The 27843-nt window shown below is 34.3% G+C and overlaps 3 protein-coding genes across 5 annotated transcripts in view; 2 read left to right on the forward strand and 1 right to left on the reverse strand.

Annotated features, from left to right (window-relative positions):
* Positions 1–655: 655 nt before the first annotated feature.
* LOC144551253 (Leucine-rich repeat protein kinase family protein) lies at positions 656–4397 on the reverse strand. The gene has a single exon (XM_078299150.1). The coding sequence runs from the start codon at positions 4276–4278 to the stop codon at positions 940–942; it is 3339 nt and encodes a 1112-aa protein (XP_078155276.1). The 5' UTR covers positions 4279–4397; the 3' UTR covers positions 656–939.
* A 13080-nt stretch (positions 4398–17477) lies between these two features.
* Positions 17478–27843, forward strand: part of LOC144551263 (uncharacterized) — a 33492-nt gene continuing 23126 nt past the window's right edge. The window contains exons 1-3 of one of the 2 annotated variants that reach the window (XR_013510790.1): positions 17478–18196; positions 19271–19342; positions 19764–19885. Coding sequence is in view for 1 of the 2 variants with exons in the window: in XM_078299164.1 (XP_078155290.1) it covers positions 17546–18196; positions 19271–19342; positions 19764–19766 (726 nt within the window). In the remaining variant the exon portion in view is untranslated. Of the gene's footprint in view, positions 18197–19270; positions 19343–19763; positions 20041–27843 lie in introns of those variants that run through there. The other variant, XM_078299164.1, reaches the window with a different exon arrangement.
* Positions 22133–27094, forward strand: LOC144551259 (cation/H(+) antiporter 28-like). Of its 2 annotated transcripts, XR_013510789.1 has the most exons (7): positions 22133–22794; positions 23117–23592; positions 23828–24377; positions 24474–25070; positions 25539–25867; positions 26384–26909; positions 27005–27092. XR_013510789.1 is itself a non-coding variant. In XM_078299157.1 (6 exons), exons 1-6 carry the CDS (start codon positions 22615–22617, stop codon positions 26682–26684), a joined length of 2433 nt encoding a protein of 810 aa, XP_078155283.1. In that variant the 5' UTR covers positions 22133–22614; the 3' UTR covers positions 26685–27094. The 2 variants fall into 2 exon arrangements, 1 of the variants encoding a protein (XP_078155283.1); XM_078299157.1 differs by having other exon boundaries at positions 26384–27094.

A 27843-nucleotide genomic window follows, 5' to 3' on the forward strand; every position in this document is an offset into this window, starting at 1 on the left:
AGTGGTTAAAGTGGAAGTTATTGGGGACCACACAGAAATGAGAATTTTATGTTGACAGGATTTGTTGAATTAGTTTACAGAATTTAGTATTGAAGTTTATCAAATTTAGTATTGAAGTTTACAGAATTAATTAAAAATATCTGGAGATTTTTGAAGAATTGGAGTTGGAAGACTTTTAGCTGCTTCCTTTATTAAATATATCTTGTTAATCAGATGACTATGACATTTATGAGACTAATTTTTGTTAATCAGATGACTATGACATTTATGAGACTAATTTTTGTCTATGTAGTAATGAACTCCCACGTGGCATAGAACTTGGAAGGCTTATATGATATGAATGATGTATGTAAGGTTTGAATTGACCGGACCTGTGTCCCATCTTGACCAATCTGTTATCCTATTTTACACGTTTTTGGAGATTTTTATCACACTTTTGAATTTTGAATCCTCCCGCACGTAGAAAACGACCCGCAAACGAAATAATCAACAAATGACAACTAATTAGTCGTAATTTACTTAGAAAAAACCAACCGCGTGTCCTTTTCATTTGATATATAAAAGTTGATGTTTTGAATAAACAGGGTACAAGTTTATAAATCAGTATATCATTTCAAATTTCAATATTAACTGATATTTAGGTTTAAGACAGTAATGAACAAAATCGGAAGAATTTTATATAATGAATTACATTTCAAAAATTCCTTGTATACTGAAAATGAAAGGAAACTAAACAAATGCACTTTGGAAATAAGAAAAATCAAACCTACAGTCTCCTACTTCTATATATTAATAAAAAAGATCCTAAGCTCCTAAACAAAATAAATTATTTTATGCTATTTATTCCTGTTCAATTCTAGACTAAACTACATTTCTTGGCTATTTTATTATGTACACCGTTTAAACAACAAACTTGCTTCTACAAAAAAATTAATTACACTATACACCACAGCAAGAAGAACAATCACCAGAATTTTTTGTACCAGCATCCTGACTATCATTGTACCGGTCTCTCTGCACCAAAATGCCATGCAACATAGAGTGAACCTCCTTCATGTCAGGTCTTTCTTGTGGCGCCTCCTCGGTGCATCTCAGCGCAACCGTCATCAACTTTTGCACCATAAATCTTTTTATTTCATTATCTGCTATCGTGTTCACCAACTCCGATGCTACTTTCCATCCCTCCTTCCGAATTCTCCGTCCCCAGTCAACTAAGCACTCATCATGGCCATCCACTGCCCTCCTTCCGGTAGCCAATTCCATTAGTAACACGCCAAAACTATACACGTCTCCTTTTGTTGTCACCCTCCATGTGTGGCAATACTCTGGTGCCACATAACCGACTGTTCCTGCTATAATTGTGCTGACATGGCTCTCTCCTGGCCCCACTAATCTCGCTAACCCAAAGTCTGTGACCTTTGCTTGACCATCCCGGTCCAATAGGACATTGCTAGCTTTGACATCTCGGTGAACAACTGCCAGGTCACATTCGTGATGCAAGAAAACCAACGCACGCGCTACACCAATGGCTGTCTCAAGCCGCCGGTCCAACCCATATCGGGTCCAGTCCGTTATCACATCCTCCAAATTACCCCCTTCCAAGTACTCATATACTAACAATTTTGTCGAGCCAAATAGGCACCACCCATAAAGAGAGACAAGATTCGGGTGAGGCCAACCTGAGCCGGATCGACCAGCTAGAACCTCCATCTCGGCTCGAAATTCCTTCTCCATTTCTCCCTCTACACTCCCACTTATCCTTGACAGCTTCTTAACGGCCACATGTCGCCCATCCGGAAGTACCCCACGATAAACAATTCCATATCCACCTCGCCCAACCACTAGATCTTCTGAAAAGTTGCCAGTTGCAGTGACAATATCTCCGTAGGTAAATGCCGTGCGATCCAACCGAAATACCTTAACCCAATCAAGTGATAATGAAATCGCATTTGACGATGAAGAAGAAGTGGATACTGCCAAAGCACGCCTCCTTTTAATCCCATCAAATGGCAAATCATCCGCCGTCTCCGAATCTGTATATGGATCTACTGGGCTTGATCCCTGACAACAAATGAACATAGTAACAAATCCACAAATGAGAAAAGCCAGAATAATAGCAGAGAATATCCAAAATTCCACTGTTCTTGCTTGAACTCTTTTGTGCTGTGTGGAGCCACTACTTGCTGATGATTCTTCGATTGGAGATGGGAAAATAATATATGGATCGCCGATGTATGACGTGTTACCGAAATTAGCTATAGCACCAGTTAATGGGATGTTACCGACCAACAAACTATTGTATGACACATTGAAATTTTCAAGCTGGTTTAGCCGGTTCAAACTCGAAGGAAGCTCGCCAGAGAAATTGTTACAGGACAAGTCGAGGCTTTGAAGACACATTATGCTACCTATCTCAGTTGGTATCTGGCCTGAAAATTGGTTGCTTGACGCATTTAACATAACAAGTGGTTGCTGCGAAATATTTGCCGGCAAATTACCGGATAGTTGGTTTTGATCCATGAGTATAAGACTTAGGTTACGTACTGATCCAATCTCTCGTGGTACCTCACCCGAGAGAAGATTATCAGAGACCTGTATATAACCAGATATTGTCAGAGTAAGCACTGGGTTGGTTCGGTTTGTGCAAACAGGGATGACACCATATCCTTTCAAAATTCTGTTCCATATTTGACGGCACTTCTTGAGGTTCATGATTGTGTATACAAAACTAAATGGTGGGTAGCTAGCAGGAATCCACCGTTTCATTGTCAGACACTCGCCGGAACCACCAAAAGCATACGGATCATTTCGATTTGCTTCAAATGTAGGAAATGGGTTCGATCCCATTGTCGAAATTTCGTGTGGGATTTTACCCGTGAGTCTGTTCGATGCCAGGTTTAACCATAACAGACTGGTACAGTTTCCTATTTGGGGAGGTATGATGCCAGTTAATTGATTATTGGCCAACATAAGCCATAATAGAGAAGTGAGATTACCAATCTGTGAGGGGATTTCTCCTGTCAATTGATTAAAGGACAGATCCAGTAATTGGAGTTGCTTTAACTGTCCATATTCTTGTGGGATTGCACCGGAGAAATTGTTGTAAGCTAAAACTAGCATTCTTAAATTTTGCATTTGGGAAATAGAAACTGGTAGCATTCCAGAGAAGGAATTGAAGCTGAGATCTAGTCGCGCTAGTAGCGGCAACTTGAGTATACCTGAGGTCTCTATTCCATTGGTGTAGTTATTGCTATGCAATATTAAAAACACCAAGGAAGTAAAATTTCCAAGTATTGGTTGAATTTCACCACCAAAATTATTGCTGCTTAAATCAAGCAAAATGAGTTCAGTGCAATTCAGTAACTCTTTTGGGATATCTCTATCAAATGTGTTAGTTCCAAAGAATAGCCTTTTCAATCCTGATATCGCACCGACACCACTTGGAATTGGACCGGAGAACTGATTTCCAAACAACGACAACAACTTCAATTGCGAGCAATTCGCAATTGAATTCGGGAAAGTGCCATAGAATTCATTTACTGAGATATCCAAGACTTGTAATGTACAATTTGCTTGAAAGATATCTTGCTCTATCTCTCCAGTCAAATTGTTCTCTGATAGAAAGAATTCTTTAAGCCTATTGAAACCGTGCCATATTTCACCAGTAAACTTGTTTATACTAAGATCAACATAACTAAGCTTATTGCATTCATCGAATCGCCCCTCTATACCACCCGTGAAGTTATTATTTGAAATATTAAGCATGACAAGATTTGCACATATTTCTGGAAATGTTGCATAAATGTTGCCTTCAAGCCGGTTAAAAGACATATCTAATGTTTCCAAGTTGGATAAGCCGGTAAGGTTCAACGTACCAGTTAATGAATTATGTGAAATGTTAAGATAAGTGAGACCGGTACATCTGTTGAGGTCACTCGGTAACACTCCATTTATACTGTTCATTGAAAGGTCCAGGTATGTGAGGTGTTTTATGAGAGAGAAATTTGAGAAGAATTCACCCGATATGTTATAGGCTGATAGGTCGACATGAGTAACGTGCATCGACCCGTCGCACTGGATTCTGGTCCAATTGCATGAAGACGTGTCCGAATCATTCCAATCTGCGTAACAGTCTTCATGTATGGGGCTGCTGTAGAACTTCTTAAGCTGGAGTAGCACCTCCTTGTCGGTAAGCGAATGGAGAGGTTCACTAGAGAAGAGGAGAAAGGAGAGGATTATGAGAAGGTGGCGCAAGAATCTGGTTGCTGTCTCTGACATGTCACAAGAGCTCTCATATGGAAAGGAGAGAAACAAAGGTGTTTTGTGGTGGGAGTTTTGGTTTCTGGAGGAGGTTTGGTGTTAGAACTCAGGTGTGAAAGTGCAAGTAAATTTAATTGTAGTTGTCCATTTAAAATGGATTAAGAAGGGTATGTTTTATATCAGATAAAAAGGGAAGACAATGACTAATACAGCATTTGTCTCCTGCATGCACTATGTCATTAATTTTTTTTTTACGAAATTAAAATCATGTATATTAATTCAGAACAGGAGATTTTGTTAGATTTTTCTTAGATGTGCCTTAATTTCTATAGTCAATATATGAGATATCAATCAAAGGACTTTTGATAAGTACACGTGCAATTGTTTGGACTTTAGAATATCATTTTCTTCAAAACGGGCACAGATATTTACTATCTTGGCTTCATGCAGCGCACCAGTCATAAACTTTGTTTATTCTCTTTCGATCGTTCGCTGCGTGAAGCTAAATTAACTCTGTCAATATCTTTAACCCTTCAGACCCTTTTTTTTTTAATCTGGGTTTGAAATTGCTTTTAATTAGATTTTGATTGGTGCCTTTTTCTAGTCTTTAGTCAGAAATGAGTGGGGACCAGAGAGCATTCCAATTTAATTTCTTAGGCGTGTGATGACTGAGGAGACAAGTGGCCGTCTTTGTTGAATTTCGGTAAGGAGATTGATGAAAGATTTAGGTTTGGAAATTGAAATTGGGCTTTTGCATTAAAGATTTTAAACGTGCGAGTGGAATTTGAGGTTGTTAGGTCAGGTTCCATAATATTTATTAGTCACAAGTTTTGAATATATTTCTTTCTTGCTAATCAATTTTTAGCTTTAGGGTCAAATTAACAATTTAATAATGTTTTATAAAAATCAAATTAATGTTTTTAAGAAGAAAAAAATTAGGAATATATTGTTAGTTTCATAGATTAGGTATGTATTAAATTTTGTACAACTTGAATATCATTTAACAATCTGTCAAAATTATCGAATATATATTGTTATAAATTTAACGATAAACTGACATTATATATTAAATATCAGATTTCAAAAATAATATATTCTTTTATAATTGTTAAAACTATTAAGTTAAATAGTTGTCAATACATGTCGATCTTGTAATACATAATTTACATAATACTCAATTTACATGACAGTACAATAAAGTGATCAGATAGATAAAAAAAAAAAAGTGAACTTGCACGTGTCTGTTAACTCGGAGAAAAGAAAGAAGTAAATATGCATGGTTTATAGAAATATTCTGGTACCCCAAGCCATCATATCCGAGCGTGTCTTCGAAGTAGTTTAACAGAAAAAACTTCTAATGTTGTCTAATTTTTATTTACAATGCTAATATCAAAACATTTAAAGCTATGTTTATAACATTTTACAATACTACTTGCAAGTATGTAAACCTCTGTCTGAAAGCATTAAAATTTTAAATCTGCATAGTTTTAACTTCTAACTACTTTTGTCTTCAAGCCAAAAACGGAAAGATTTCTTTCACCCACTCTTTTTTATTTTTTCTCTGATCATTATAATTTATTTTTTCGACGATCCATGATGAATTTTATGAATATAAAAATACGAATATTTTTTATTCGATTTTATCTTTCCAATAAGATACATGAAAAAATACTTTTGAGTAATTTTAAAGTAAAACTCATGAGACTTTAAATTTTAAAGTTTTTAAATCTCAGTCTACAACAATTAAAATTTCCAAGGCTTTGTACACAAGGTTTATATGTTTTGTAAATGCAGTGTTATTGTTGAGGTTTATATGCTTTGAAATGTTATTGTTGAAGTTTTAATTCTTTGTACATGAGGTTTATATGTTTTATAAATGCAGTGTTATTGTTGAGGTTTATATGCTCTGAAATGTTATTGTTGGAGTTTTAATTCTTTGTACATGAGATTTATATGCTTTGAAATGTTATTGTTGAGGTTTTAATTCTTTGTACATGAGGTTTATATGTTTTATGCTAGAGATTTAAAGTGTTATTAATGAGGTTTATATGCTTGTAAATAGATGTTTAAATTATTTTGAAGCAAAATTAAAAAAAAAACTAAAAGTCACAAAGATTTAAAGTGGTAAAAAAAATTACGACACAAATATAACTCGAAAATTATTCTTCATAGATCTCATTTGAAAGAGAAAATCGGATAAAAACATTCATATTTTTAGATTCACAAAATTTATCACGGATCGTCGAAAAAATGGATAAGAATGATCAGAGAAAAAATAAAAAAAAAGTTTGTTAAAGAAATCTTTCTGTTTTTTGCTTGAAAACAAAAGTAGATAGGAGTTAAAACTATACAGATTTAGAATTTTAATGCTTGTAGATAGATGTTTAAATGCTTGCGAGTAGCATTGTAAAATGTTATAAGCAGAGCTTTAAATGTTTGGATATTAGCGCTGGAAATAAAAGTTAGATAATATTGAAAGTTTTTTTTGTTAAACTACTTGAGGGACATGTTCGAAGATTTTGTCTGAAGTACAATTATCAGGCTCCTATTTCAATTTATAGCGGGATAACTAAAAGAGATTGCGTGAAATTGAAACGGGAATCAAATATGTACATCCAACAAACGGCTTTCATAAATCATCACGAAATCCATTGAAACCGATACCAAAAAGAAATTGTTTGATTTAACGTAAGACTTGAACTAAAGAGTCGTGATTCGATTGTTCTCCGTATGAAAGATGGCAAATATGAAATATAAATGAGAGAATTCTTTATAAATATTAAATAATTTAGTAACTTAATCTTTAATTTTTTACTAGAAAAAAAAAAAGCACGCCCGGCATGGTCAGAATTCAGGAAGGAATTCCCGTCCTCTGAGATATCTCAAACTTTTGAGTGTTTTCTAGAAAAATCTAAACCGCTCAGATACATTCTGCACGAATCTAATTCAGAAAGGAATTCCCATCCTCTGAGATATCTCAAACTTAAAGTTTTCTGGAAAAATCTCAACCGTTCAAATACATTCTCCACGAATCTCAAAACACAAATATATCTGTATACACACTTTTTGACGAGTGCCGAGTGCGTTTCCATACACATCGGTCCGAGATTTTTATTTTTACCCAATTAAAAAATTATTTTAATAATAATAACCAAGATTTATCAAAAATTTTAAAAATACCCAACCCGTGGAATTTTTCCACGGGTTGGAATTTTAATTTCCACCCGTGGAAAAATTCCACGGGCCCAACCTTTAATAAATTAATTTATTTAATGATTATTATTCAATGATTATTATTCAAAAATAATTCTCAAAATAGATACAACTTTTAATAAATTAAATGTACTAGAAAGATCATAATATTTTCTAGATTACATAGAAGTGACTTTTGAACCGGGATCAATAACTCGGAATCTAAGCATTTTTATTTTTTTCCAATAACACATAAAGAAATATATTAATTTTTCTTATAGCCGCGAAAAATCCGACCTGAAAAATATTGATCCGGGTTATTTGTTGCAGTCTTTCTAATAAATCAAATTATATTGTATTCCATCTATTTTCAAAGAAATATATCCAATATTTCTAATATTTCAATACAAAAAATAAAAAATAAATACAAATTTCTGTTTAAAAAAAAAAAAAAAAAGGTTGGGCCCGTGGAATTTTTCCACGGGTGGAAATTAAAATTCCAACCTGTGGAAAAATTCCACGGATTGGGTATTTTTAAAATTTTTGATAAATCTTGATTATTATTATTAAAATAATTTTTTAATTGGGTAAAAATAAAAATCTCGGCACATCGGTCATGCAAAAATTGAGGGAAATAAATCTGCTGCGATCCAACGGGATTGCAGGGACCTTGTTATTCCAAATCCAGCATTTTATTTGTGTTGAGATTTGTGCACAGAAAACATCTTTATTGAGATTCGTGTATTTCAAAATATAAAAGGCTGGATTTGAAATAACAGGGTCCTGCAATCCCGTTGGATCGCAGCAGGAGGATACGCACTCGTCAAAAAGTGGGATAGAAAGGTTCGATTGGTTGGTCTCAAAATATATTTGTTAGCGGAACAACAAGGCATACGCTGTATACAACTCTCTAATACCACATGCAGGTCCAACTTGTTAAACCTCTATTTCCTTTCATAATTGGCAGCTTTTGGGTTGATCCTTATCCAAACGTGTAGAAATAGAACAATAGTTAGAATCAGAATTACTTATCCTCTATAGACTATAGCTATTCTAACCTTCTTTAAAATATTGTCAGTGAGAATTGAACCTAAATCTCTCGTAAAGAGAGATAACTCAGCCACTATATCAAGTCTGCGATTCTTCTCTATAGCTATGTGATTGGGTTTTTTTATTTTTTATTTTTTATTTTTTATTTTTTATGGAAATACGTTTTTTTTAATGTGATGTGAAAGGAACCATAATTAACAATGTTATAGTAATTTCTTATTTATCTTTAAAAATATTACAGTATTTTTTTACGAATCTTTTATGCTTAATTTTTTTTTTCTATTCATTATTACGTCCGTATAGCGGATGCCAACGCGGCAGAGTGTTTTATATTTTTATTCTGTAAAAAACAAATGGAAAAGAAAAGAATAAAAACAAAAAAGTTGTAAGTGATGGCTAATGGATATGAACCGCCATTTGAGCCCATTCATTCGTTTCTCCAGAAGAGGCCCTCGATTAAGGAAGATCTTTGGCACCCTATAGGTTTATGCCTGAGGTTAAGGGCCTCTTCTTTGGCGCCCCATTTTCTTTTAATCTAATAAAATGCATTGATAAGCTTAAGCATGCAACATATCAGATCTAAGGATAAAAAGTTGCATACATGGATAAATTATAAATTTATGTAAACCGTGTGTAAGGAGAGAAAAGAGAGAAAAAGGGGACCGGTAATTTGGTGCTAGCACATCGTAACATGTTTGTTCGGATATTAATAGAGATGCGGCTGCTATTGCAGTGTACATTCAACATGCAAGTGAGGTGAAAGAAAGTTGCGAAATTTGCTATTAGATTTGAGAAGGGCTTTTATTGCGTTGCTTCTTTAATCTATTAGTAATTTCTATTTTAAATTTAATTTTACGCATGAATCTTGATTCGGTAGAGATACATTAATTTTGGAATTGAAACCCTACAACTGACACGAATCTCCAACATATGGACACAAAAGCTGCTGACGAGGAGAGAGAGGATTATTATAAGAACTGTCCGACAAAAAATTAAGGAGAAAAAATAAAATCGGACGGATTAAAATATCGATCATATGACATAGCTAAATTTCTTTTAGGGCGTTTGACAGACCAATTCCCACTTGAAATTTGATGGATTTGGCCTAATCCCAATTAGAATCTTATAGGGCCATTCGACTGATCATTTTTTCCTCTAAAATTCTCGATGGGTTAATCCCAAGTTCCCAACTATTTCCATTTCATTACATGTTCTCTCTCCTTTCTAGATCACATATTTTTTCTTCCCCATCTCTTCACTTTCCCAGTAAGGCTCTGTTCGGCCTCCAATTGAGAATATGCATAGGCACATGAATTGAACTGAAAAATACTGTTTTCATGGGAAAAAAAAATTCAGTTGAACTGAAATTTTTTTTTTCCCACGAGAATAGTAACACGGCCGAACAGGGCCTAAAATAGATACTTTCCATCTCTCCTCTCTCTGTCACAATTTATATATTGATCATGTTTGATTATGAAATAAAGTTAAGGATGATTAAATTGCTTACTCCATCTTACTCTTCATATTTTACATCTTGTTTGGTAGTTCACGTCATGGATTAAATTAATTCATATGAAGAAGTAAGATGTTGGAAAGTGAATCTATGTTTATGGAAGTGGGCCCTATAGGTCGAGTAAGGCCATGTTCGACTGTAGTGGAGATTTTACTGTTCACGTGAGAAAAAAAATTCACTCATAGTGATTTTTTTTCCCACGTAAACAGTAAAAATCATTTCAAAACCTTTTCAATCCCATACATTCGTCGAACAGGGCCTAAGTGTGGAGTAAGTTAATCCACCTAGAGATGTTGAATAACTTACTCCGGATTAACTCATCTCTTAGTACTCCACCTTCTATTTTACTCATCGTTTAACTCCTTAAGTATGGAGTAAGGAATTTACTCCACCTCTTACTCCACAACTAAATATGACCATATAGAGTTGTACTTTATTTATATTTTTATTTTCAGTTGTGAGACTAATTAGATGTGGACGGATTTGAACAACAATACATATTTTTTTTACAAATTTTTTAGAAATTTAAATAGGTGAGATTCCATATTTTTTATTTTCGAACTAAAAAATTGATTTTTGAGTTCGGTTCCCAAATATTTTTATTATTATTTTAAATAGGTGAAAACTTTAAATTAAAATATAAACTTTTAAAATAAATTTAGATTTTCCACAGCTTATTCCACAATACAACCAAATACTCATTTTAGCATATTTTTCATAATTAATTCTATGTATATCTATACTTGTGGATTTCCTTTTTTTCAAAAGTAGGTTCTCATTTTCGTCAAATCCTATCATGTGTAATCCCGTGACAAATGAACAACTCTTAATGAAATATCAAATTTACTCCAATTCTTGAATTTAGTACTTCTGTCTATAAAATAAGGAACTAATATAATATAAGAGGAAGAAATATTGAAAAGTCTGTTCTACAATAGTGAGGAAAAATAAAAGCTAAAGTACCACCAGAAATATTTTTCATTGATTTAGTAGAACGATAAAATAAAATAAGTTATGAATATGGTAAATGTTAATGAAAAGACAAATATATTGGTCGAATGTGAGGATTTCCTTTACTTACAGGAATAACTATATAATTTTATATTAGAAGAAAGACATATAATTTTATAATTTGAGAAAAGTTTTTCTCATAAAATACCAAATAAGTTAATGATAAATAAAAATATATGAGTCGAAATTGAAGGGATGATAGCCAGTCCAATTTTGTAACCAGCCCAAGGTGTTCGAATTCACATCGTCTCCAATACCTGATAAGGGAATCTTTTACAATTACTAGATCTGGACCGTTCTTTTTAACTTGGCACAAATCTCAAAGCTCAAAATACAGCCCCTATTGTGACGCAAATTCCAAACTGGTTGAGATTTAATCTCAAACCGTAAAGTGAGGGTGATCCTCTGCAATACCTGAGAGGATACAGATTCAAGGTGTTCGACACCACATAGGAATTGAATTTTAGTACTTGTTCAATAGAATCAGATTAAGAATAAATGTATTATGAAAATAAAAATAGTGCGAAAGAGATATGATCTAAGAGAAATGATACGTTAAGAATAAGAGCAAAAGAAGCTTAAGTTTAGGAATTCAAAAAAAAAAGAAAAAGCAAAAGTTAATTCTCATTAAGAAAAGATTGTTCGGATGGATTAAGCTTCTAATAAGGAGTTTAAAGGAATTTTTTTTTTTTTTTGAAAAAGTGGGGTTTTCCCACCGATTTCATTAGAAATCAAATTGTCTTACTGTGACCAGTTCCAAAAAACTGGAACTAGCACAGTTACAAAAACGAAAACAAACCAGGACACAAACTGAAAGCAGTACCACAAAGCCTCAGTTGAACCAAACCATAACGTACTGGTACACATAACAAACCAACCAAAAATCAAACACTAAAAGACCAAACATATACTAAGCATGCAAAACCGAAACTCCAACAGATAATAAGCAAGCTAAACAACCATCAGCTAGCATTAGCTCAACCGCCTAATTGGGATCTCTAACCCAAGCTTAGGGGTTATATCTTCTATCATATCCATCTCGATGGTATCCACCTCGATGGTATCCTCCTCTAATGAAACCACCTCTTCCACTAATGGGAATATGTCTTGACAGGGAATGTCATTAGTATTTAAGGGCAAAATTAAAGATAGAAGTAATAAAGAACCATCATACAATGCTTTACACCAAAAGGTAGCTAAAGAGATAATTTTAGAACCCACCACATGCAAAGATGGAATAGAACCATTTTGAAAACAGATTTTATTTCGCTCAATCCATATACACCATAGTACGACCCCTCTAACAAGCTATACTAAAGGCTTGTTCTTGAGAGGGATAACTGCATTAATAAACCAAACATCGTCCATTGTAGAACCATTAAAAATAAAGTTATTATGTGCTGAAATCCATCGCCAAATTTGAATGGTGAAAGGGCAATGAACAAAAAGATGGTCAGTGGATTCAAAAGCCCCACAGAAAACACACGAGGTATCCCCATTCCACCATTTTGAGATAAGATTTTCCTTAGTTAAAATTCTATTCCGTTTTAATAAATAAAGGAAAATCTTAATTTTTAGAGAGATTTTAGAAGACCAGATAGCTGTAAATTTAGTATTAACCAACCCACCATACTCAAGTCAAAGATAATATGAATGCATAGTGAATGTCCCTTGAGTCTTAAAGAAGAGTTGCCGAACACCTACTAGACTTTACTAATCTAATTCAGTTTCGACTTTCAAATCGCCTCTCCACTGATTGCACATAATTACACAACCCTCCATTAAATAAATAATCTTCTCCTAATCTCTATCCTTCCATCTAATTTTAATCTTTTATTGTTATGTTTGATGAACTAATTTGAAATTTAAAAAGATTATTTAATTAAACATTATTAACTGCGTCATGTTTGATCACAACACTTGTGGTTTTTCATCATTTTTATGTTATGTAAAAATAAATTTTGATCACGAGCTGTAACGTAACATGATCAAGTCATAGCTTATTAGTTATGTTTTTCCTCCACTAGTACACAATATAAAACTGATAAGTGATAACCATATGCTTTAGATTCACATCGTGATTGTATGCCAAAAAACACGGGCTTTGGTACAAAGAAGTACAAAAAGAAAGTACATGATCAAAATGCATATAATGAGAAAGACATATGCTTAATTAATTAGATCAAAAGGTAGGACAGAAACTAAATAAAGATAGGCAGTAGGTACAGGCGTACAGCAGGTAAGAGGACATGTCAAATGAAAATAACTTAAAAACGAAGTAAATTATCCTACTTGTATATACTATGTCAATTTTTTCGTTTAATTATGACAAACATATTATAGTAATTTATTTCATGAAACATAAAAACTTTATATCGGCGTAAATTATCCTACTTGTACAGACCTTTTAATATTATGTCGGCGTAAATTATCTTGCTTGTGCATACTATGTCAATTTTTTCGTTTAATCATGACAAACATACTATAGTAATTTATTTCATGAACCATAAAAACTTTGTCAGCGTAAATTATTCTACTTGTACAGACTTCTTAATATTTATTCCGAATTTTTTCTCTCTCTCTCATGCTTAACAAAAATATATTGCATGAATTGAATTGTCTAATACATCAAAACAATAATATACAATACATTTTTAATTATAATTTAAATAACAAACTCCAATCAAATAAAAATAAGAGTGAGGCTATGTTACTATGTAAAATGTATATTGGTCCGTACTCTGAATTCATCAGTTCGAACAGTTCAATATGATAATCATAAGTAAATGTACTTTGAAGATCAAACTTTATATTTTTAGAATCTTTTCACTATTTTATATAAAATTACCCTATCTAAAGATTTTAGACTATCCTAAATTAGTAATTTTCCATCTATCTAAAGAAAAAGTAAAAAATAAATTCTAAAAAATATAAAATTTGCCTCAAAATATATTTTCATACGAAGATCATGTTAAGCGGTTCGAATCGACTATTTGAACTTTAAAAATAAAATATTAATTCATAATACGGACCATGTAAGTACGATATACAAAATAAGGTAGCCTCCAAAAATAAATTAAATCAGAACTTATATAACAAATTTCAACTAAATAATAATAAATTAAATCACTTTAATTTGATATAAACAACTTAATTCTTCTTAAAATTAAACAGTAACTAACCATTTTTTGACACTTATTGGCACATTGCTCTAATCGAGTCTGCATCCTCTGAGATACTCAAACTTTGAGTTGATTCAAAGTCGGACCAATCAAAGGAGGGACCAGTACTAATGTGCTTTGATAGTTGTGAATAATGGATTTGAGTGGTTCAGATTTTGCTTCAATCCAGGGTGCATCCACTATCAAGCCGGTGCAGCTGAGTAGCTCCTCTCCAGGACTGCGGGAATGGACTTCAGACCGTCCGATCAACTTTAAGATGTGCGTTCTGTTTTAATATTCGTACGTATTCAGATGCGAATATAAGTTAAGTGAAAATTGAACTCATTCATTTTCAAATTTTTTGTAATTATATTAGGCTTTCTACCACTCTACGTAGTCCAGAACAAAATATTGTTGGTACTATAAAATTGATTCATGTACGTAGCATGAAAATTTTATATGATTAATCCATATTCAAGTTTGACCCTCATAACTTGAAGAGAAATTTAGATATATGCCCATCATAACTTCATAAATTAGATATTTACCCATAAAAAAATGAACATTAATTATTTTCCATCCAAATTCCTTTAATTTATTAATATTTCAATTCCTTAATTTAATCAATACAAATGACTGGTTATTGGTTAATATTAATAAAATAATAAAATGACATTTTTAACCTTTTCCTCCCTCCTCTGATCTCTTGCATTTTAATCAGTTTACGATCCTCACTTTCTTCTGAACTTCCCATCCATCTTTTTTGCACATACCTTGCTCTTATGACCCTATCCTTTTCTCCTCTTACTCCCTCTTTGTTCTTAATCCCGGTCATTTACAAGGCATTTTCTCCAGAATTTATTTGATCTTGGTCATTTTCTCCATATGTGAGAGTATCTGACGATTGAGATAACGAAAGGTACTTACATTGGGAGTCTGACAACCTTCAGTGGATGGAACTAGAAAAATGCTTCCCATCTCCTCTAAAGGGTACTGAATGTTTGTTGTGGCTTGGATGCTATTAGATTACGTCAAAAAAATAAAAATGCGCACAAAATAGAATTGTTGATCTCTCTTAATATCTCTCATCATCTCTCTCTTAATATCTCTCATCATCTCATAAATTAAGTATAGTTTCAAGGAAAAAAAAGAATAATCTCAGTGACAAAGATGCATTTAATAGTTTAAATAAGTTTGTTTTATATATAAACAATAAATACAAACAGTCCAAATATTTTTGTTAAATCTATTCAGGAAAAAAGAAGTTACTGGAAACAGGTGGTGCGAGATAGGATGTGTCAGTAGGAAAATTTATCTGTTTGGGTCCTTGTTGTTTTAAATAGAAGGAGATTTGCACACTGAGAAGACTGGTACAGGCAGTTCATTGTACCAGTACAAACACCGGTACTGGTGTGTCCCAAGAAGGGGTACTGTCAATGAGAGAAGCCTTCTAGATAGGAAGAACTGGAGCAAGCAGAGATGCCTGTAGTGGATTCTGTGAGATAACATGATTAGTGCATTGATGTAATTGTTGAAGCTGATGTAAATTGAGTTTATGTTTAGCCAAGATTTACAAAAAAAGAGAGCCAAGTAGAACCAACAATAATACTCGCATTAATCTAATCAAATGTTTCTATTTGTAAGAATGTTTATTGTGAATGAGTCAATCACAAAAGAAGTTTAATTTGCTGAGGGTTTACAAAAAATATTCAAATGCAACTTGAATAATTGGATGATCAATACAAAGGATTGTCATGTGGCCATTATTTATGTCATGCTTTTTTCCATGGTCACTATTTGGTTGTGAGTTGAATTTTGGCGATGATGAGGGTGCATCACCTCACTAATGGTCCTGTCTTTTGGGTCAGGAACAAAGAGGAAGTGAAAGGAGAAAGGGATAGGGTCATAGGAGTAGCGTCTGTGCAAAAAAGGCAATTGGAAAGTATAGAAGAAAATGAGAACCGTAAACTGATTATAATGTAAAGAGAAGGGGAGGGAGGAAAAGGTTAAAATTGTTATTTTATTTTTTATTAATATTAACTGGTCTTTTTAATTGATTAAATGAGATATTAATAAATTAAAAGAATTTGGATGGAAAAATAACTAATTTTTAATTTTTAATGAGTAAATATCTAATTGATGAAGTTATAATAGATATATATTTAAATTTCTCTAACTTGAAAGTCTATTTTCGCCTCTGTACGTACTCACATTAATTTTATCAGATCTTAAAGCGGATCAAATGGCTGTATAACTCATCAAATCCGAAATTAGATCCGATGCATTGGACCTACTCCGTCTAAAGAAGATCACTGTCCATTGGCAATCGAACGGTTCAAATATTGAGTGGCATTAAAATCGGGATGATGGGCGGTGAGGTGAGGTATCTCAGTCGGATCGATCTAGACCGTTTGATCTGATATACACAGTCCAAACCAATGAGTTTTGTACACTTGTTTAAGAACGGTAGCAGGAAGTACAATATGTGCCAAACTGGAGTGGGGGCTAATTCATATAACCTCAAGTAAATCAAATTTTGAGTTTAGATCTTGACCGTCAGATCTGCTTTGGTACGAATATTAAAGGGCCGCTTGTATTCTACCTCGTACCGGATTGGTCCAGATTCTGATGGGACGGTCCGGATCTGAACTCAAAATTTGAGTTACTACAGAGAAAGCGTCTAGACGGGGGGCAGTTCGATGAGGATCGGACCAAATTCGTTCACTGTTCGTTCGTAACAGTCCGATCTGAATTAAAATTCGTGCTTACTTGATCGTATAAATCTTAAAGTTTGCTAGAACAAATCTAGTGCAGATTGGACAGCTATGAATTGATACCTGGCCGAATATGGTCCGATGCCCATCGGAGCGACTCCGTTTCCTGTGCAAAATGACCAAAGCTACCCCGAATTCACATCCTCTGAGATATCTCATATTTTGCGTGACTTTTTGGAAAATCTAAACCGTTGCACTACGTTCTGCGCGCATCTCAAATACTGCCCCCTACGTCACCCCCGAATAGGGTGTGGACACGTACGTCACGCAAAATATGAGATATCTCAGAGGATGGAAATAAATCTGCTGTGATTCTAAAGGGATCGCAGGACCCTGTTATTCCATATCCATTCATTTATCTGTTTAGAGATTCGTGCATAAAAATAAATATTATTGAGATTTGTGTATTCCAAAAAGTAAAAGGTTAGATTTGGAATCACAGGGTCCTGTGATCTCTTTTGGAATCACAGCAGATATATTTTCCTCAGAGGATACGCACTCAGTTACCCCGTTAACTCGTTTCTCCGGCGCTACCAAGTCAAGACAGCCGACCGACACCTCTCTCTCTCTCCACCCAAATCGCCATGGTGAAAACCTCCGAATATTACCCAGAAACCGCCTCTCCGCTCCTCTCCCCTCCAAACGTTAACCCTTACTCCTCAGTGCCACCTCCGCCTCTCCAGTCGTACTACACGGGCATCCCTACATCTCCTCCCGATTCTTTCATTTTGCTACCGGTGCGCCTCTGCCTCCGCCGCCGCAGCACCCTCCGATTCCGTTCGTTACTTTCCTCGTCCTGCCTCCTAACCATCTTCTTGCTCACCCTACTACTACTCTCTCTCTTCTTCCTATACCCCTCTGACCCTGACCTCTCTGTCGCTCGCCTCCACCTTTCCCGACTACGTGTCACAACCTCTCCATCTGTTGCCTTAACCATTTCTATAGGGCTCGATTTGAAGATTCGAAACCCGGATTTTTTCTCAATCGACTATACCTACCTCAATTCAACAGTGCTGTATCGAGGGAGGAGGCTTGGATCCGTGACTTCAGAGGGCGGCCATGTGAGAGCACGAGGCGTGTCATATGTGCAAGCTGATCTGAATTTGGATGCGATTCGGATCATAGATGATGTGCTTTACCTGATTGAAGATATTGCGAGTGGGATTATACCGATTGAGACCGAAACTCAGATTGTGGGAGATGTTCATCTGTTCTTTCTGAATGTACCAGTTCAGGTAAACATGCTTAATGTTTGAAGCATATCAAATGATTTTGATTAAAAAAAAAAGCATATCAAATTATGAAATCCATGTACAATTACTATATCTTGTTATGCCTTGCAAACTCAAACTATTTGCTGTTTGTTGTTTGTATTTGATAATGCCCCTGTGAGCTATCTGTTTTTCCTCAAAAAAAAAAAAATTAGAAAAATGAGTCATTTGCCCACGAAAACCGACCAATTAGAAGACTTATATTTTACATAAATAGGCTACATATTTTTTTTTAATAAAGGGCAAAGGGGTATTTTATAAATCTGAAATGAGTTTTAATAGAAAAGGCAATAAAATGATTAAATTTGTGAGTTTTTGAAATTTAGAATGGAAATATGATATTATGAATTTTAGATGGGGAAATACGTAATTTGAAGTTTCTGAGGGGCATAGGTGAAATTCCCCCCTACAATTAATGTCTATTGTCATGCTTCGCAAACTCAAAACTATTTGCTGTTTGTTGTTTGTGTTTGATAACGACCCCATCAGCTATCTGTTTTAATTTCATTTCCATTGATTTATAGTGATATGAGGCTATGGTGAAGTGTGGCAATTAAGACTCTTTTGGTCCTAGATCAGACTTATGTTCTACAATCCAGGCTAATATGTTTGTACTTGTCAAAGATTTAAATTCAGTTGTTACATAACAGTATGACGATGTCATGCTGTCACACTGGTTACCAGAAAGAGAAATCAAGAACCTGTTGATCCTAACTTGGTCTTTTTCTGTGCAATTTCTCCACAATAAGTTTTAGCCGGTTGTTAATTTTGCTGTATGCTCAATTCTGAATTTTGCCCCAGTGATTGTTCATTTGTGCAACACTGTTAAATTTCATGCTTTGTTGCTCTAGTAAATCTCTTTGGTTGACACTTAACATTTTTATTTCTTTGCGAGCCTTGACATTTTAGGGAAAGTTAAGTTCATCTTGTAAAATAACAACACGGTAGTAGCTCTTGGAATTACGGTTCATCATATTGTTTCATTACAGTAAATTATCTCAGATCCCTGAGGGTAAACATGAATTTTTTTTTTTTCAGGGGAAGATATCCTGTTCTGTTGGAGTAAACCCACAAACTCAGAGCATAGTTAAACAAGATTGCTATCCTGTGGTAAGTAAAATTTTGTAACTTAGCAATTAAATTTCCATTTTAGATCAGGATTTTTTGGTTGTCAGATGTGAGGCAACAGTATAGCCACAGTTGTACCAATGGTAACCGCCAAAATAAGCACAATTTAGCTTTTGGTCCATAACATAGAAGTTATATCATGTAAGATGTACTATGGTATCATCATATCATTACAGTACCTGACCTGTGCGAGAGCAAATTCAAATTTGGACTCCTTTGTGAACTGACAGTCTCTGCTCATCTCTGGGAATTCATATTCATAACTTCATCAAAGTTTGAATTCTTTTCTGAAGAAAGTTCTATTTAGAGTAACTTGATCAAAGTTTGAATTCGTTTCTGAAAAAAGTTTATATTACTCTAAATAGATATATGATTTTTTTTTTTTTGTCGTCTCTTTATGCAGTGATTTCTTCCGGTTAGATGAAGTCTCACTATTTGGTTTGCTGCCTCTGTACAAAATGACTCTGTAAATTAGTGTCTTTGTATTACTATAATATCAGTTAGCTACGGTTAATCCAATTTAGCATACTTGAGCTCGTGCTGTACTATCACTGGTTATGTATTATGTATTGTGTTAGTATCATAAGGACTACATTTACATGTTTAATTATCTGTATACTATATTATAAACTTGTAAAGATTGAACAAGTCCAATGACTCAGTTTACAACTTTTCAAAAACCCCCAAACATATCCCTCATTAGACTGTTTGGCTTTAATTGAATGAGATAACGCACCATTGACCTGAGAATAAAAGGAAATGATAAATTAAACTCAATTTTTTCCATTTAAATCAGCAAAGGGGAACAAGAAAGGCTTTAATTTTAAATGGGAATATAAGATATGTTGCTGTTTCAGTGAGCATGCCAACATTATCCCTATTTTGAATTAGAGGAATCACTTATCATTTGAGGACTCTTTTTCAAAAGTTTGAACTTCCGATGTAAAACTCGCTTATTCAAATTAGTTAACCAACAATCTCGAGTTATTAGGTTTTCCAAAATTTATTAGCATATTAACGGAAGTATAAAATAGAAGTAATATGGCAAAAGTATAAAATAGAAGAGTAATGTTTGCCATATGTTACAAATTATCTGCTGCAACATATGTTGTACTTAGACTGGGTGAACATGGAGTCTTTTAAAATTTTAAATCTTATTTGATTGGATATTCAATTATAAATATAAATCGTGTGTGCTATCAAGTAGTTCTTGGCATAATCAAGAAACTCAAAATATCAAGTGCATATAAAAGTAAATAGAAGAGTTAAGAGACACTTAACATGAGATATGATTACAGAGTTTGGCTTAATATGCTTATGTCTTCGGGGCTCTGTGACCTTCGAGATGATGCACATTTCTTTATTAAATGATAAAGGAGTATAAGATGAAACCGGTAAGTCCTTACAAACTTTGCAAAGTCACACGGTCCAAAGAGGTGAGCACTAAAGGCTCTAGTGTTTGAATAAACAAGAGATCTCACACAAATCACTCTCATTCTTATCAAGATTGATTATGGTGGAGTAGGCTTGAGATTGTTGTAAATATGTTGAAGTTTGATGCACAAACAACAATGGTGAAAAGTAGATATGGCTGAAATTCGTATTTTTGAATTGGAGGCGGCCAAAGGTTATTATGAAACTTAAAATTTCGTTTCTATTTATAAAGAAAGAAACAAAATATGGTAATTGGCATCAACTGTTGCAACGGCTCATCAATCTTTACAACGGTTGGATCCAATTGATTGGTTTCACTGCATTTAATACAAGCATTTATGGCAACAGTTATAATCGTTACAACGGTTGAATACAATGATTGTTCTCTGGAAATTTTGCAGCAAATCGCAGTTTTGTATTTCAGAAAATTAATTAAACTGTTGCAATGGTTATTCTAAGTACCTCAATCTCAAGATTAATTTACCAATTTTACTGATTTCATATTACAATAACCTATGTGTTCTTGATATATTTTTTGGTTCATCCCTGATTCATCTAGTAATTTATAATATTTTGAACATGCACAATATCTTAAGACAAAAAACCATAAAATTCAACAAATATATATTTTGCAAACGTAGCCAAATAGACTAAATAGATGATTGCTTACAACAACAATATAGAGTAGTACATTCTATTTTAATTTTCTTCTGACTTATATTGGATAATAAAATCTTGACTCAGGATGTCTTGCTCGAGAGAGGTTGTACGGTGCAAACAGTCTGGCACCTCTGTGCAACAAATCTAATTAAAACAAAAGATCATGTGGGGATGTTCCTGCTCAGCAAGATTCTGGAGAGGGCTCCTAGCACATCACAATATCTCTATACATGGCGATCAAAGCATATTGCATGTATGGACGAGGGGTATGCTATGGTAGTAACAAAGAGGGACTGTTGGAGTATAGTTTGGGCTGTGGTAGTCTGGGTCCCTGGCGTGAGAGAAACGGAAGAATTTTTTTCAAACAAGCATCTTAAAGTGCATTGCTTAATAAATTATGCAGCTTTAGGGATTTATATATCAGTGAATGAAATATATATATTAGATTATTGTAATTAAGAGATATAATAGATTCGAATCTTTGTAAATAGCTTTTTTTTATTAATATAATTGTTGGCATCCGCCAATCTTAAAAAAAATTGTTGCTCTGAAGAAATTAGAAATAGCATTTCTCATCATTTCTGATATGTATCTTTCAGTTTTATTTAACGCGGAGATATTAATTATTTATCTAAGGCCAGCTTGGGTGGATCAGAATACACAACAGCACACTTGTCCACCTTTCTTTTTTTAGATATTATACAAAATGAAATCTCTCATTTGTATCCCCACAAAGTTGCTCTTTGAATTCTTTGTTGTTACGGTCAAGTTTCGATGTCAAGGATTTAACAAAAAATAAGTTAGTGAACAAACTAAAACAAAAACAAGTTTAATATTTCTCTACGACTTGTTCTTGAAAACAATTCCCTTTGATATATACTCTATTCTTGAAAACAAAAAATAAGTACTACATATGATTTGTTATTACGCCAAGTTGAAGAATAGTTACTAAAACACATCATATGCACATATTGCTATCTGAGGAAGGTACAACCCTTTCCCCCCCTCCAAAGAAAAATCCTATAGGGTAAGAAAAGAAGAAATAGAAACAAAGCCCCAAATGCCATGCCAAAGGTACTTTTGCTCAAATTTTTGCCATCTCCTTGACAAAAACTTACAATAAAAAAAAAGGTTGGTTCTGCACACTTTCTCAAGAGCAAATGACAACAACTCAGCAAGGCCAGATAATGTTTGAACAAGCATGCATGAAAGTAGGAATTCTTTTATCAACTTCATATGAAAGCATGGCAAGCCAAATAATTTTCATTATCTTATTCGGAAAGTTGTTCCACACGGCACTTCGACGACTTTACATTCCCCGTCTCTTATCCGACATGTTTGTGAGTACATAACAACTTCCCCTTATATTACTTCAATCATCAATGGACCTTAATTTTGTGCATGAATTTCATGAAGTTTTAGATAAATTATATATAGTATTTAGTAAATTACTGTTGTCGCTTAAGTTTTCATGCTAAATTTTTGCAAGAAGGCAAGAAAACACAAGTCTTTATCATTTATTATTATTATTTTGAAGAAACAAACCCGACTTAAACTCCCTTTAGTCTTTCTCAATTGAATTAACACTTGGCCCATGCATATCATCATTATAAATCTGTAAGAATAAACTGATGTAACTTCTTTTTTAATTTTTCAATGAAGGTTGCAATTGTAATAGCCAAAGTTCAGTATATAAGAGTCATCTTCCAGGTTCGCTTAGGTCTATTTTTTGAAAGGTTTGGCAACTCCATGTTCAGCATCTACTTCTTCGCATTAGGTTTAGAAATGGACCCTTTCGCTGTCTTTGACCCGCCAGGAAAAGACGGGTACATCGCCTATGCCGGCATGATATCAACACTAGCTATCACTGCAATTTGCCAAAAGGCCCTTGTAAACAATAAAGTAGGTCTCTTTGCTGAGAACTCGTTTCGTGCAAATTTGGGATTAGGGACAGCCCTTGCAGCTACCGGATCCCCATTGCTGACCCGCCTGATAACTGAGCTGAAACTTTCAAAGACAGCAGCTGGGCAGGCTGCTGTTCGTGCAGGAATTTTCTCAGACATGATTGCGACATCCTTAATGTGCATCGGAAATTTAATTTATCATGATGATTCCATGCTCAGTGATTCAGAACAATGGTAAGCATAAGACTATTCTAATGTGATTCTATTATATTGATTATTGTTTTACCTGTAATTATAGAAAGTTATCTCGCTTAATTATGCCAGTACGATAATTTATGTTTCTAGAAAGCAATGGTACTGAATACTTTATTCCAGCCTATTTGAATGATGAAGCAATATATTTTGCACATATTTAAGCCCTTACAAAATCATATGCTATTTTCTAACATTTTCATTCTTTTGTTATAAGGAAACACCCATTTTATGTGGCCGGGATCGTTGCAGAGATTATTACTTTGATGGTTGTGTCTCAGTGGGTGCTCAACAAAATTAATGAACACAACCCCGAGGGAAGACCAATAAAGGGTATATACATGACGGGTCTCATGGTAGCTGTGCTATTTCTATGCTTTCTTGATAAACGTCTTCACATGGATGTAAACCTGGCTGGGTTCATGGTTGGATTGGCATTGCCTCGAGAAGGCCGGGTCTCACGAGTTCTTATAAACAACCTGAATTTCATTCTCAATTCTGCCATTCTACCTCTCTACCTCGTCAATGTTTGCTTCAGTATTCGGCACTCTGAATTACACATGAACCCAAAAGTGAATCTTGTTATCAACATGCCTTTGCTCTGGCCAAAGCTTTTGATTTCAATTGCAATCGGCACTGTTGGGAAGATCCTTGGGACTGTTATGACCGCACGGTTTTACGGCATGAAATGGTTGGATGCGGTTGCCTTGGGTCAACTTCTCAGCATCAAGGGTTATTACCACATATTTTGTGCATATGAAGCATGGGTGCTTATCTATATCTAGTAAAAAAAAAAATCTCTTAGTGTATATCAAAAGAAATTTGCATTCCTAAAGCCTTCTTTTTCTTCTGTTTGCTTTCAGAATCACTTGATAATCAATGACACCACATTTCTAGCTCTTCTATGCATGATAATGCTTACATCGGCAATCACACCTCTGGTGGGGTATGGAATAGCTGCTTGGGCAAGGCGTAAAGCGAGATCACAACTAATGGGACTACAATTCCATAAGCCGGGAACAGAGCTACGAATCATGATGGGGCTTCAAGGCCCACAAAACTTGCCCATAGCGCTCACCTTGGTTGAAGCTATCCGATGGACCAAAGAGTCAGGTAATCTGACACTGTATGCAATCGACATGATAGAGCTGACGGAACGTGTAGCAGCTACATTAATAAAAGGAGAGGGTTCGGAGGCGGTAGAAGTGACAGACAAAGAGGTGATGGATACGAGAAATCAGATTGGGGAGGCACTTGAGGCATTTCAACAAGAGAGCAATGATGGGATCAAAGTGCAGCGCCTGCTAGCCATCTCATCATTCGATGACATGGACAGAGACATATGCATTTGTGCTGAGGATGTCATGGCAGTGCTTATAATAATACCCTTTCACAAGAGTCAGAGAATGGACGGGTCCATGGATGCCGGGCATGTCGGCTTCCGACAAGTGAATCAGAAGGTTAATTCACATTTGCATTGTACATTGCATGAGGCTACGGTACTATGCATAGTGCATATTGATCCGTACTATGGATTAATATCTCCAATTTAAATTCCAAACAGTTAATCTAAATCGTTCAACATGATGTTTGCATGAAAATATGCTTGTAGATCAAATTTACATTTTTTAGAATTTTTTTTGCTATTTTCTAGATAGGCAGAAAGTCACTTTAACTAAAAATTATGAACCATTAAAAAATAATAATTTCTTACTTATCTAAAAAAAAAAGTAAAATAATTTAAAAAAATGTAAAATTTAGTTTGCAAGTGAATGGTTTGGATCAATTGTTTGAACTTTAAAAAAAAAGAGATTGATCCATAGTCAGATCAATATGCGCTATGCACAGTACCATAGCCTCACTCTTGTACATTTCTATACAAATTATCAATCAAAACATGCCACTGAATTCATCCCTTATATGTACAGGTTCTTCAACATTCACCTTGCTCCGTTGGAATAATGGTCGACCGAGGATTCGGGCATACAAACCAAGGATCGCTCTCTTTGGTGGGAAAGAACATTGTGGTCGTGTTCATTGGCGGCTGGGACGACCGTGAGGCACTCACAGTGGCATCACATATGTCTCAGCACCCTGCTATCACACTTACAGTGGTACGTTTCTTGCCAGATGACGTGGCAGGGGCTAGGGACAATGTACGATCGAAAATGTCTCATAACCCCAACCAGCCATTCTCATCGCAGGAGGAACTTCAAATGCAGGCGGATGATGAATTTTTCACGGAATTCTACAAACAGTAAGTTATTTATTACGAGACTATATACAGTACTTGCTGGGATGGTAACAGATGAGTGCAAAACAGAAGGTATGTTAGTGTTATCATAAGTAGTATAGCTATTATACCAAGAGTGGAGGCTATGGTACTATGCATAGCGCATATTGGTCGATCTGAACCGTTAAACATGATCTCTATACGAAATGCATTTGCAGACATAATTTTATCTTTTTTAGAATATTTTTACTATTTTTTAAGATAGGTAGAAAATCACTACTTACTTTTGAATGGTGTGCAATATTTAGATCAAGTTATTTGCTACCTATCTAAAATAATAGTAAAAAAAATTCAAAAAGAATATAAAATTTGATTAACAGCTATGTACATTTTCATATGATGATCTTGTTGAACTGTTCGATCAACTATTTGGACTTTGTAAACGGTGATATTGATTCAAAGTACGGACCAATATACATTATACATAGTACCATAGGCTCACTCATTATACCAATTTAATCTGTGTCTTGGTCAAATTAGGCATATTGCAAACAAGGAGGTGGGATATGTGGAGAAGCATGTGGCCGATGGGGCGGAGCTGGTAATGGAGCTGCGTGAACTTGAATCTCAATATGAGTTGTTTGTGGTGGGGAAAGGACGAGATCGGAAGTCAATTCTGACGGATGGGCTCGACGATTGGGCAGAATGCCCGGAGCTTGGACCCGTCGGGGATGTTGTCGCGTCATCTGAGTTTTCGACTACTGCATCAGCACTCATAATTCAACAATATGATGCTAGGAAGCATTACAATGTCATTGATGAGGAGTTCATGCCTTTCTGAGAAGGTGTGTATATATAGGGTTAATCATCTAATAATTAATTTAGTAATATTATGTGTTAAGTGCTAGTACATTGCCACAAAGGCATGTGGACTTAAATGATCACCAGAGTCTTGGTCTTGTTGTTTTATAAATTCACAGGGTGAGTTCTTAGTAAAAAAAAAAAAAAAAGAGTTTTTTATTGTAATATTTAGTGAGAATTTCTTTTGCAAAAATAATAAAATAATGTGAACCGGGAATTGAAGATAAACTCCTCTGATCGGAAAAAGAAAATCCGCTAGTTTTTTCTGGGACAAAAGAGATGACACTATATATAATATAGACTGATGCTGCCAAACTGAAATTGTACAAAAAAAATATGACAGCTTGGAAAACGATTGTACGGCTTTTCAGCCAGATCTGATTCAAGCCATATGATCAAACAAAACATTAACGCTCTATAGCAACTTTTTCATTTTTAGAAATAAAAAAAAATCAAATTAGCGAAAAATGAATGGATTCCTTTTTTTTTATAGAACAAATAGACCATTGTGATAGGTGGACATATTGACACCACACATATTTATATTAACACAACATTTTTAAAATATTTAATGTATAAGACAATTTTAACCCTCTTTAAATATCTTTCTAATTACTATATTTGCTTCATAATGTAATTAATATAGTGATTATTTATTAATTATTTGATTTCCATGAACAATAAATACTCTTTTTCTTTTTTCTTTTTTTGGTTATTTTGCATTGATGTATCTTTCTTCTGCATCCCTTTTTCTCATAGAAAAGCTACAAAATTTACGCAAGAAAACACCTCAATTCAATTCAAGTTTCAAGCAATCAAGTCAAAATATGTATTTAACTCCTTTTTTTATATTATGACACAATATGATCCAAAAAAACGAACAAAAAATCTTTCAAAAAAAATTGTTCCAAAATTGAACCACAAATTCGAGAACAATGCTTAACTTTGCATTTAAATATCAAGGGATTTAATGACTTTCTCATTCTTAGGTAATACATTTTTTTTGTTCAATTTATCAAGTAATGTCTCTTCATAGTTGCTTTATTTTTGAAAAAAAATAATTATTCGAATCTTTTCAAATTTTAATAACCAAAAATGATAAAAAAAAAAATTGTCAGAAACGTAGTACCAATTTGACA

The sequence above is a fragment of the Carex rostrata genome, chromosome 3 (genome assembly GCF_964058835.1).
Source record: "Carex rostrata chromosome 3, lpCarRost1.2, whole genome shotgun sequence".
NCBI classification, from domain to species: Eukaryota; Viridiplantae; Streptophyta; class Magnoliopsida; order Poales; family Cyperaceae; genus Carex; species Carex rostrata.

Coding starts and splice junctions, on each gene's coding strand:
- LOC144551259 (XM_078299157.1), top strand. CDS start 22,615: ATGACAACAACTCAGCAAGGCCAGATAATGTTTGAACAAGCATGCATG. Junction 22,795..23,116: donor GTCTCTTATCCGACATGTTT/GTGAGTACATAA, acceptor TTTTCAATGAAG/GTTGCAATTGTAATAGCCAA. Junction 25,071..25,538: donor TCCGACAAGTGAATCAGAAG/GTTAATTCACAT, acceptor TTATATGTACAG/GTTCTTCAACATTCACCTTG.
- LOC144551253 (XM_078299150.1), bottom strand. CDS start 4,278: ATGTCAGAGACAGCAACCAGATTCTTGCGCCACCTTCTCATAATCCTC.